At 41.1% G+C, this 12,613-nt stretch overlaps 1 protein-coding gene across 1 annotated transcript in view; it reads left to right on the top strand.

Moving 5' to 3' along the window:
• The first annotated feature begins 600 nt into the window (after positions 1-600).
• ENPEP (glutamyl aminopeptidase (aminopeptidase A)) overlaps positions 601-12,613 on the top strand; it is a 36,437-nt gene continuing 24,424 nt past the window's right edge. The window contains 3 exon segments of the mRNA XM_009885479.1: positions 601-1,226; positions 6,210-6,351; positions 8,980-9,111. Coding sequence (XP_009883781.1) covers positions 601-1,226; positions 6,210-6,351; positions 8,980-9,111 — 900 coding nt within the window.

Genomic DNA, 12,613 nt, shown 5'->3' with positions numbered 1-12,613 from the left:
TTTTTGAGACTTTGGAGATGTCATTTCACAAACTATAGGGTGGAAGTTCAAGGAAATCTTTGCAAGTAAGAGAAAAAAGTAAAAAAACCCCAAACCTCAAAAACCCAAACAAGATATAGCAGGGGGAAAAAAGGAAGAGGTAGTGGCAAAGGTTGAGAGTTTGGAGCAGTTACACCTCTATCTGCAAACTCTTTCTGAAAGCTGCTGACATAGCTTTGGCATCTGATCATGTCCTAACTGCTGATTAACATAGCACTGTTTTATATTTAACTCAGGCCAGAGCAGGAGGGGCTGGGGGTGGGGTTGCGCTGCTTATAAGGGGAGCACGGCAGGAACAATGTTCTTCTGTGTCGGTTCCCTCCGTCTCCCAGCCCAGCTGCGCTCCTTTTGATCATTCACATTTCCTCCAAATGCATGTTGTCTTTAATTAATTGAGTGTCTCGTGGAGAGAGAGGTGGGGGAGACGGGCAGAGAGCAGCCATAGCTGCACAATTAAAATACAAACCAAGTCTGCTGAGTTTACTGAATGCAAGTGCTGAAGTGACTAATAAGCTTTTTTACAGTTAATGTTTTGCTCTGAGAACAGACCTGGGAGCACAGATGGAGGGCATGGATTTTGAGGATAAGAAGTCCAAGCAGTACTGCATGAAGACAAAGCATGTGGCTATCATCTGTGGCGTCGTGGTCATTGTAGGTCTTGCTGTGGGGCTTGGAGTGGGATTGAGCAGACCTAAACCTCAGCCGGAGGATCCCCCCCCTACAGGGGGAACAGAACAGCCAACAAAGCCTCCTCCCCCAGTGGATATGGGTCCCTGTCCTGCTAAAAATGATGAGAATGGAGACTGGAGACATTTCAGGCTACCGACTTACGTCAAACCTATCCACTATGATCTGGAAATAAAGCCTGAAATGGAGAATGACAGTTACACTGGGTCAGTGAGTATTTCTATTGCTTTGGAAAAACCTACCAGCTACCTGTGGCTCCACCTGCGAGAGACCAAGATTACAAAAATGCCCACACTCCGGAAATCCTCAGGACAGCAGATTGCTCTGACCGACTGCTTTGGGTACAAGCCACAACAGTACATAGTGATGAAGGCAGAAGCAGAGCTCACTGTCACTGATGAAAGTGACCCCTACGTACTCACCCTGATGTTTGAAGGCTGGCTGAATGGTTCCCTGGTTGGGTTTTATAGGACCACCTACACTGACGGAGGAGTGATCAAGTAAAGCAGTTTTTCTTTTATTTATTAAACTTTCTTCTCTGTTTCTACTTGCTCAGGCCTGCTCTATTCCTGTTTCAGCTTCTCAGTCTGGTCTCTCACCAACTTGCTGACATTTCTGGGCTATTCTTTCATTTTCTCATTCCCCTAAGGAAGATGCTGTATTCAAAACCCTTTGGCTGTTGACAGATGAATATGGGCTGAGGAGATGAGGCGTTTGTTGTTATTATTCTGAAAAAAAATTTTAAACTCTACTGATCCCAGGTTACCCTTGAGCTTTACGAATGGCTCCATCAGAGAGCTAGAGGAATCGAGGCCTGTTTTTATCTCTGTAGTACAATAAATAGCATGCAGCTCTCAACACTCTCTCCTGTCCCTCCCCAAGGTAACAGTTTCAGTGTAAAATGCTCTTATGATACTTTTCCTGACATCATGCCTCCTTGATGTTGTAAGCCTGAGGAATATCCAAACCAGAAGTTCCCTGTCCCTTGTGCAGCTGGTTTAAATTATGGGAAGGAAAGTCCAAATGATGAAGGTTATCTTTGACTTGAGTTTTTTGTGCTCCAGCTCTTCCTTTTTAATATACCAATTGAAAGATTACAAGGCCTCCGCCAGCTCAGTTAACTCATTCCACTTCCCGGATCTGCACTGCTTCAAGGTGGAAGCTTGAAAAAGCCATTGCCCACTGCTCAGAGACATTTCTTCACAGTTAACATATGGAGAGGACACTCATCCATTTTCCAATATTTATGTTTCTGAAGTGACTCATTCCAGCCTTTGTGGCTAGAAGATAAACTTGGCTAGACTTTTCCAAGGCCCTGTAGCAGGAACATGGAGACAAACACTGGTGTGTTTTCACGGCACTTGTTGCCCTCCTGGGACAATGGTGTCATGAGTGAGAGTCACATCAGCTCCATTCAGCCTTGACAGGCAATGACAGGAGTAGCAGCAGTGACAGGCACCAGCACCAGGAAATCCAAGAGGCAGAGGAAAAAGCAAGCATTGATTTTTCATACTTATACATAGTTATCTGATCTGGGAAGAAGCCATATAGAGAACAGCTCGAACCTCAGGCAGCTCTTTCCCTCTTGTTTTCCTCCATCTACCATCTCAGTATTGCTTTGACTTAGAAGGTGCTTTGTTTTTATGGTTTGAGCATCTAACATCCCCACAGTAGTTTTAAAGCATAACCTCTTAGCATCTTTCTAAGTTGAGGTGTGTTACTTCCTTTTCATTGGTGGAGGATACCCAGATATTAAATGCTTTGCCTCAGGCATGTCACAACAACACAACAGCAGGACCAGGACACAGGTATCCTGTGTCACAGAGCAGGACAGGCCCATCCCTCAGATCCAGACAGTGTAGGAAAACAAGGACCAAGCGTCTGATGTCAGGAAGAAAGGACAACTTCATAAGCTAAAGAAAGCATAAAATGTGAGCTCAGTTCAAGAGGGTTCCTACTTCTTGATTTGGTTACTGGAAGCTACAGTTCCAAGGATGATTCTAGCCAGCACTCTGAAAACACTCAATACAAAAAGGAACTTGAGTGTGTGAGTTGGTTTACTAGGCTTGAGAAGGACTTTAATAAGAATGAGGGAATGGTGATTTCTGAAATGCTTTTCATGTAGTTAAGTTTGGGCAGTTTGTGGGGGTGGAAGTGGCAATGTACGTGACAGTGATAAGTACAGCTTCGAAATGAGAGCAACCACCAGCCAAGTGGTGCTGCAACCACCAGCCAAGCTGCTGGTATGCAGCATGAGGGTAGGTGATAGGATGGGGTCAGGAAGGATGGCAAGGGAAGGGGTTTATTACTTATTAAAACTACCTTTTTTATTTCACCTTTGCCTGAGGCAGACATCACCTGTGGACAATTTCAACCCAAACAGTTCCTTTTTTGTCATGCTGTAAGTAAACGCAAATCTGATCCGGTAATAGCAAAAGTCAAGCGAGTCTATTAAGATCTGATGTTGAGAGGAGGTGGCTGAGGTGAAAATGAGAGCCAAGATGTAATTAACCTACTCCCCCATCCCTTCTGGGCAGTGTTAGAGGCAGTGGCACCTTTTGAGAGAATTAATAACACCGGAAAGTCAATTCTGAGAGCTGAGCTACTCCCCAGCTGTCTATCTGTGAGGGCAAAGGTTTGCCAAAGCATTGCTATAATGCCTTTTGTTTACCAACTGGGCACAACTCCAGGCTCTGCTGTTGAGTAGATACAAATCTCCCACCACATTTTGTGGAAAACAGGTAGACATGTGCTGAACACACCTGCAAGTCCGGGATCCTCAAGAGGCTTAGGGAGAAGAACACCTCATTTGGGAATCCTGTTCAGACAGATCATGCATTCTCTGTCAGGACAAAGGTGCTTTTGGACATGCCTAGAAGCGGATCTTGAGATATCTTGGGGACACAACTATTTAAATTGTTGGGGGGGGGAGGGGGGGAATAGGGAGCAGGAAAGCAAAAACTTTGAGAATGCAAATGTTAGACATAGACGTGCCTAGATCCTCCTGTTGGTGCCTGAATCCAGCTGTAAACACTGAAGTCCTTTGATAAAGCTATTCCTCTGTGCATTTCATTCCCCAATGAATGAGAGGGGAATAACAGTCCTTCCCTACTTTGCATGATGCAGTAGGCATAATTACGTTACAATTGTGTTATTTTCATATATTAGGGAAAGGAGCACAAGAGTCCTTGCCTGGTGTAATGCATTCCTTTAAGTCATTAGTTCCTCTAAAGGAATGTGCTAAAAAAACCTTTTATTTTCTCCTTAATATTACAAACAATACAAACGTGTCACAGCAGCTGGTTTTGATTTTGCATTACTATTAGTGACAAAGTATGACTTCCATTTTTTAGGAATTCTCTCTGTTCTCAGTAAGAGAAAAACAAGAGGATTATAAAAGATTATAAAAGATACTCAGCTGGGCACATCTCTAACAGGGAGACTTGCATTTAGGATATTATTGATTAGGGAAGGGCAAAATATTCTTTAGTGTACAGAAGTACACAGGTAGCACTCCCCCATTTCTTCCTCAAGGAGAACATTTTCTCAGAAGAAGCAATGAATCTGCAATGAATCTGAATTTAGGGAAAGACTAGAGGAAAAATGCTTTAATTAGCTCAAGGACAGCAGTTTTTGCACTAACCCCCTGTGTTTGGGGCTGGGGGGAAGGGAAATTCATGACAGTTCTAAATGCAGCAGTGTTTTATTTGGGGAACAGCTGGATGCAGTCTCAGACAGATCTTCACTTCTTATTACTATGATATTTACAACTCTAGTTCACATTTAAAGCTCTGGACAGCAACAGCAAGTAGAATGGCAGAAGCCACCAAGTAGTGAAGAAAATCTTATCTAAAAACTACATTGCACAGTTTGAAAGGAAATTACAACATTTCATGTTTCTAGTGCCACTTCTATGCATGCCATAGTCTGGAGTTCTCATCATCTACCCTGTAGGAATGGTAATGCTAAGGTTTTGCACTGCTGATGTCTGTCTGCCTCCACAAATATATGAGGATATAAGGATTATCACTTTATAAATCAACAGAGATATCACAGTGTTATCAGTCTGTAGGAACAAGATATAAATGTGTCAAAACGCGTAGCCAATTTTTTAAGCAATAGCTGTGAAGCATTGCCCTGGGGATTTGAAGTGAACTTAATTGTGAAATAGCTTTCAAATCCTGCAAAAAGTAGAGAGTGACATCAAACAATTTACCAAGCCAAAGAAACTCTATTGAGCCTGAAGTTATGTTAAGGTGAATGTTCATTATGCTTTCTGCCCATAAAATTTTGAGTTACTATTCCAATGAACACGAATGGTAAGAACCCAGACATATTACCTCCATCAGGCTTGAAAATGACCCTTGTTGCTACAGGTTCCTAATGACCAGTTTAGTATTTAACCGTCACAGGGAAATGCCAAGGGCAACAGAAACATTGAAAAATTGGTTGTCAAGTGAGCTTGTAGGATTGCTGCAGCACTGTAATTTATGATGTACACTTTTAATTACTTTTTGGAAAGAAAAACTACCTTAATATAGTTGGAGCAGCTGTAGAAGTGCTGTCAGAAAATGCCCAACATTCCAGATTAATTGAAGAAGCATCTGTGATCCCTTTCACCATCAATCACTGAAGAATATGCTCTGCCATTGTATGGTTCATTAATGGGGGAGCCTGATGTAAGATGCAAGCACACAATATGAACGTTCATAACCTTCACCTTATTTTTTTACATGACCCTTATTGTCTGGCTCCTCCAGTTGTTTTTGCATAACTGAGATGACTTTCTAAACCCCCCAACATGACTAGCATAGCATCAGTTATGTACTAGAATGTTTACCTGGACTTTCCATGCTTTCTCCAGCAGTTTCATTAATGGAGTCAGGGGGGCATAACAGCACCAGTAGAAAACTACATGGTAACTGCAGAAAAAGAAACACACAATCAGGATGAGATTTTAGGAGCACTTACACAATTCCAAGGTGTCTTCTCAGGAGGTGTTCAAGACTCCAATCCCAAGATGTGCTGCATTGGGTATTAACACAGGGTGTTACTTAATTAAACATCCCTATACGAGGACCTTAATTTCCTTTCAGATGATACCATCAGTAGTTTACTTTAGGAACAAAAATCAATGGGAAAGCTCACCAGGAAGGTGAGCTAAATTTTTACTGTCCATGAGGGGTTATCCATATCTTATTGCCTGATTCCTAAAGATATTTGAAGATCAGCAATTGGCTTTAGCTTTTGCTCTGAAACCCAGAGAATGTTGATGACAGACTTTGAGGTATACATGTTACACATGCCTATACAATGTCAGCTTGTGCATTTCTGATGTTACCAACTTTTATACATGGACAAGTACACACAAATATTTGCACTTGACTTTAGTTTGTGAAATTGCTAGAACATTATGCTTAGAAATTGCAAATAAGATTTAAAAGGTATATAATGAAGGCTTGCCAATGTGTTGTTTGTTTAAGGAGCATTGCAGCTACTGATCATGAGCCAACAGATGCGCGGAAATCATTTCCTTGCTTTGATGAGCCAAACAAAAAGGCAACTTACAACATATCTATCATCCATCAAGACATGTACGAAGCACTTTCAAACATGCCGGTACAGGTATGTATTTCCCAAGTCTGCTGCCTATGTGGAATGGTTCTATAAAGCCACTGAAAAGGTAGCATGGATCACAAGGTCCATGCACTTTCACAGACTCTACCGCCCAGACACTGTAAAGCTAATGGTTAATAAATATTCAATAAAACAGGACTGGTTGGTTGGTTAGGACTCCCAGTCGTCCACCAGCACACAACATGGCAATACAGAGCCAAATCCGAAGCAGAAATGAAACGTCTCTTGTGCCTTTAGCTAGCTGGCCCTCTATTGAGATATTCTAGATGAGCATCCCCTACTAATTATAAATAAGTAATATCATGTTCTTCAGTCAAACCAGGTGGACTCTGAGAAGGAATACTCTGGAAGACAGCTGCTTCCCAGATGGGAAGTCTAAAATAATCACTGAAACTACGTAATGCTCCAAAGCAAGGGTCTGCTGATCACAATCTAATGGCAAAGTATCCTGTTAGCAAGAAAGTCTAGGATTATTATTTTTAATACTACAGGATCTGAAATCCCATCTGTCACCTCATGGGTGTGGACACTTGTCAGTCCACTATGACTGTAATTTCCTAAATAATCTATTTCTGGACCTGGTGGGTCAAATTCCAAGTTTTGTATGAAATTCAATGGCATCAATTATCTGTCTCTGGGCCCTCTGGAAGAAGATTGAATAGCTTTCAGCTGAAAGAGAGTTTCTAATGAATAGTTTAACTGAATGTGTAGTCCAATGTATAATTTCTAATGAATATGTTCTGAAGTGGGAGATAAAGAGCCAAGTTTAAAAAATAATTTAAAAAAAAAAAAAAGAAAAAATGAAAATTATCTTCCAGCCTCCAGGCTGTTGACATTTGCATCTTCCCAATCACTCCTCAACCCAGAAAACAAAGGTCTGCTTTACTGTGTACTGTTTTATTTAGAGTCCCCCAAACCTTAACTATCCCCTAGCAATGCAGCTGAGAGAACTATTACCAATCTGACAGCTGCCTCACAGACTCTTTGTAAATTTAAAGCTCTAACCTATCATTATTAAAAATATTTCTATGATACCTAAAAGAGCACCAGGCACTTTGACAAACAACACATGAAAGGAGAGTGTTTGCTGCACCTTTCCCCACAGACCTCAGATGAACGAGGGTACCGGCAGCGAAGGTGAGAGTATAAGACTAGATGTTATCAAGACTTAGTGGGTTTTGAGATTTACTTTACACCTTTACACATGGACCTTGCCTCTAGTATGGGCATAAAAATATAAGCTTTCAAAGGGCTAGCTACCACTTGTTAAATAATTTGCTAAAATCCAAGTACAGGCACAGAAATGTAGACTATGCTGAGTTCATACTCATGTTTGATTAACAGATGATAGCAGAGCCCTTTTTCATCTGGTGCGCTCACAACGTCAGTAGCTCTGTTCTTAGCAGTGAAAGATCTTTGGGAAATCTTTTCAATGAATGGAAATGTAATTGTTTGTATAGGCAACGCACATTGTGTGTTACACATCCTGTAGTAGTTTTGGTGGTGTGGAACTTTATAATCAACATGGCAAAATCAGCTCAGCAAAATCAGGAACTTGTACATTTCATTTGCATTTTTCACTAGAGTGAATTCTTTTTTTTTGCCTTTTTTTCACGGAAGTTCTGACTTTGTTGAAAGAACAAAATATATCAAAATAGAGTCAAAATGAGTCAAATACTGGAAAAGTAGATTGCAAATACCTCTGTGAAAAGGGGTTTGTGACTATATCTGTGAAAAGGTTTTTTTGCTCATGGAATCATATCACCTGTAACATTCACTATCTGAGCTTTATTTATTTTGTATTAATAACAAACGAATCTCATGAAGTGTTGTATCTCCAGTAGAAGGTTAGTGTCTTTTATATGCTGTTTGCTTTTGTCCTATTTAAGTTAGTCATCCAGTCAGAAACACAGAAAATTATCAGACAGGCAACAGCAGATAATGAATAGCAGAAATAAATATATAGAGGATGAATCACATACAACAGGTTGCAGCTACGGTCATATAGTTCAGCTGAGAATTAAGGATATTTGGGAGTATCAGGAATGGTTTTTAATACATTTATGAAATAAAAACTATGATCAGCACTAAACCTTATGTACATTCAAACAACCCACCAATTAGTAGTGCTGATTTGTATCTGAATGACTTCAGGATAGATTCATTAGACAGGTCTTTATCCTAAGGAGCAATCCCTGACTCCTACATAATGCCTGTATTTAAAGAGAGGAGAGAATCCAGTGTCTTCTCTGATTTGTCCAAAGTGATGTTATTTTATGCAACTATTTCAGGAACAAAACACACTAGCATACACTGGAAAACTCGTGTTGGCAAAATTCCTCTGCATACGAACAATTTCAAATCCTTGATGCAAAATTAGAACCAGGTAAACTGATTTAGTGCAGAAAAACAAAGTCCCGTTTCATGTGTTGCAGTATTGCAAAAAAAACATTTTGTCTGTTCTCATGCCATCAGCAATGGGATGCCAGAAGAGGTGAACCTGAAGAGGTGATTTATCATTCCCATGTAGTTGCAGCCTTCATAGAAATATTGTACTGTCTTCTGCGTGTGTTTGCAATTCCAAAAATCAAATTAATTATTTTTCCATCTCTGCAGCAAACCGTAAAGCTGGGCAATGGCTGGAATCGGACAACTTTTGAGAAGTCAGTCCCCATGAGCACTTACTTGGTATGCTTTGCGGTGCACCAGTTTAAGTGGGTGGAGAGAATGTCCGCTAGTGGAAAACCTGTAAGTCCTGTTGTAGCCTGAACATGGTTCAGATGACAGATATAATGTGATTTGCATTTTTTAAAAAAAATGAAACATCTCTTTTTATAACACAAACAGGAACATGTTTTCCCCTTTCTTATATCCTATTTTATGTAGCCTTTTTTATCAGATTAGGTCTTCACAGTGGTCCCCCTGACCTTTACATACAGTGTTTTGCAGTTCCCTGTCTCCCATCTTGGTGAGATCCCAGTCATTACATTCCATACAGGCACACAGGTGAGGAAGGAATACTATTTCTCCAACCTCATCCCTGACTTGAAGCCCAGAGTCTGAAGGAATGTACAAGTCCAGGGGTACAAGAGATTTACAGGCCATGACTACAAATACTTTTCGGTTTTCTGTGGGTTAAAAGGTGTGAATCTATGCACTTGATGTCTTCCGGTTTACCATCATGGAGACATAGGACTACAATGCTCTGTGCCATTATGTATTGGCTCTAATATTCTTTATTTTACAACAGTGACTAAAGGCAACTGCCCAGTGTAAGTTCTTTACAAACAAGTATAGAAGTGATAGTGCCTACCTAAAGAGCTGGATATTTGGTAGATGCTTTAATGGAGTATGTTTGAATCCAAACCCATAAAATTAAAATAGCTTCTTTATTTAGGTGCAAAAGGCAGTCCAATCCAGTTCTCGCTTAGATTCAAATCTCCTGAAGGTGCAGCTGATCAGGCATAAGGAGATCAGAAGACATTACGCTGAATCACAACCTGAAAGCCTAAATACAATTTTCCCCTCAACATAAATTCCTCATTTAGCTGAAACTTAGTCTAGGATGCTCAACCCACTGTTAATTATTTCTTGGTTCACATCTTTTTTTCATCTGAGACAGAGGATCACTCCAGGGCTGTGTGCTCTTGCTGCTTCCTCTTCCTTTCCCCTTACGGGTGTAACACACGGACTTGCAGTTTCGCTGAGCTGGTAGTGCCTTCCTCCTCTTCTGGTGGCTGGGACACCAATGGATGAGGAATCTAGAGCAAAGCCCCAGCCAGATTACTGCTCCCCTAGCAAGTAAGCTCTTTCCAAGTTTCTCTATCTGAAAAAGCACGACCAATCCTTCCCTACTTGAGGCTGCCCACTGATGTGAAAATCTGCCTTGTATAAATCTCCAAAGTGCTGATCCAGTTCTTAGCAAAGACTTCGTGGCATAGCGCTGTGCTGAGGCCTCCCTCCTCTACGCCCTCGCCACCATCATGCTGTACACTTATATTACTTCTTGACAAATAACTAGGGCTAAATTACACTTAGCCGAGCAAATGGAGCCTGGTTTGAGACAGTGGTGCCATATTCTTAGATCCCTGCTGTTTGGTTGAGTAATTTGCAAAACAGGAGTAAGTTTTAGGCCACTCAGCCACACGATTTTGTTAACCAGATGCTCTTTGCCATGGCTGCTCCATTCACTATCAGGGACAGGACTTTGGTTATGCAGCCTCGATCAATATTCTCTAGAGTTCAGTTATTTGAAGAATCAGAAATTGTGCAGCTTTTGTAGAACATAGTGCAGTAGGAAAAAAAAAAAAAGTGCTGAAATCTTTATTTTCTAGATGCAAAAGTTAACATTCTCTGCTTGTCCGTGCCACACACTAGAATATGTCTCTGAGGACAGTATTTGGTTTTTTTCCCCAAGCAAAACAGTAAATCCCACAATGTTCCTGACTGATTGTAGCTTTTGCAAATAGAAGGGAGTGTTCACTGAAACGTTTTAATTAAAATGTGTGTGTGTAGAAGCAGGGGTATTCGTGTCAGTACAGAGGTCGCCTGAAGAAACATCTTCTAATTCAGGCCTTGGTAACTACATATTTTATCAATGCTATTCACTAAACAATGTCTGAGGACTTGCCTGCACTAGAAAAACCTTTTTTTTTTTTAAGTGAGGTTAAAATCATAACCGTTTCCTTTCTCTTAGCATGGACATAGTTTTAGCAATATAAAATATACGTGTAAGATTGTTTTTAATTAAGGGAGCCACATAAACTCCATCACTAAAAATTACCTTTTCCGCAGGAAAACCAGGCTATCTTTAGAGTTTTTAATCAGGTATTTAGAAAGTCCTTCTCCAAACCAAACAGCTCCTTTCCAAAAACTTTGAAGCCCAGCCGAGCAACGATGTATTTAGATTCTCAGACTGCTGAAAAGAACATTCCATAGTTTGCTGTATAAATTGCTAGTCATAAATCCCTCACGCAACAGAAAGTATCCATGTGATCCATATATTGCTTTCATAAACAACAGCAACAGCATACAGCTCACATGACACTGTAAATTATTTAGAAACTCTCCTATTTGCTCTGAAAGCCTTTGCCCTAACAAAGACATTAATGGAATCAATGGTGGGAAATGTGCCTACAGCTGGAAATGATGCTCTCGAGCTGATTACCTGTCAGGTACCGAATGTCTGGTTTGGAAAATCACAGGGGAGATTATACAAATGAAACCCAAAATCAGTTCTAGTGCATGCTGAAGGTTTTGGAAACCATTAATATGGATCAGCTAAGGGACCAAAGACTGCTAAATTGGGTAAAGAGCTTACTGAAGTGGAAATTGAAGATTGTAATTGCAAACTGACCCTGAGGGAAATCCCCTGGCTGGAATGGATTCCCGATTGAATTTCATAAGCTTTTTTTGGTTTTGTTTTTTCATTCCAGCTTTATTTCTGACCACTTTCCCATCCTCCCCTCTTGTTGGAGGAAGTATAATTTCATGGTATTGAAATCAATGTGTTGTCAAGCTCCAAGAGAGCTCCTAGAGTAGGCTGGCTCCTTTGCTCAGTTTGGACCCTAAACTCCTGGCTGTAAGACAGCATTGAGGAGTAAACAAACCACACCAACACAGCCAGAAGAATGTGGCCCATTCATAAGAGGCACAGAGCCTGCAAAATGAGATGGACTGGTTTTCTAAAGCCAGAAATTTCACCCCATATAAAGATGTCTTACTTTCCACACTGGAGATTTTGAGGGACAGTGAAGAGAACTGCCTGCAGCTCCTGCCAGTGGACACTCCAGTGCCATGGCTCAGCTCTGGGGCAGAGATCAGTGTGACCTTTGGGACAAAGCTATTGAGGGAAAGACCTAAAAAAGACTCCATAAACTCTGCAGTCAACCCTTGTCTTCACAATGTGGAGATAACACCCCAAAAGGCTTTTTCAAGCTGTAGGCCTCCTCCTTGTGGATATAGGTGCCATAAAGACTCTAGTCCTCCAGGGATTGAGGTTTCCTATTGCTTGACAGTAATAGCCAAAGCAGTCCCAGGCACCAAGCCTCAGGGATGGAAAGGTCAGCACTCAAGACACTATTTTTTGTGTTCAGGAAAAAAAGCATGCTCAGATATGCAAAAGGAGCACAGAAATCGTCACTCATCGCACACAGGGCTACCAAACATGCCAGTTTTCCTGGATCTGGCTGGTGGGAAGAGAGAGAGCTGATTTTTGCCTGGGATTTCCAGAGGGTCAGGAGCCCAGCAG

Source organism: Charadrius vociferus, unplaced genomic scaffold, assembly GCF_000708025.1.
Source record: "Charadrius vociferus isolate BGI_N301 unplaced genomic scaffold, ASM70802v2 scaffold55, whole genome shotgun sequence".
Taxonomy (NCBI): Eukaryota; Metazoa; Chordata; class Aves; order Charadriiformes; family Charadriidae; genus Charadrius; species Charadrius vociferus.
This window is presented reverse-complemented; position numbering and strand designations above follow the sequence as displayed.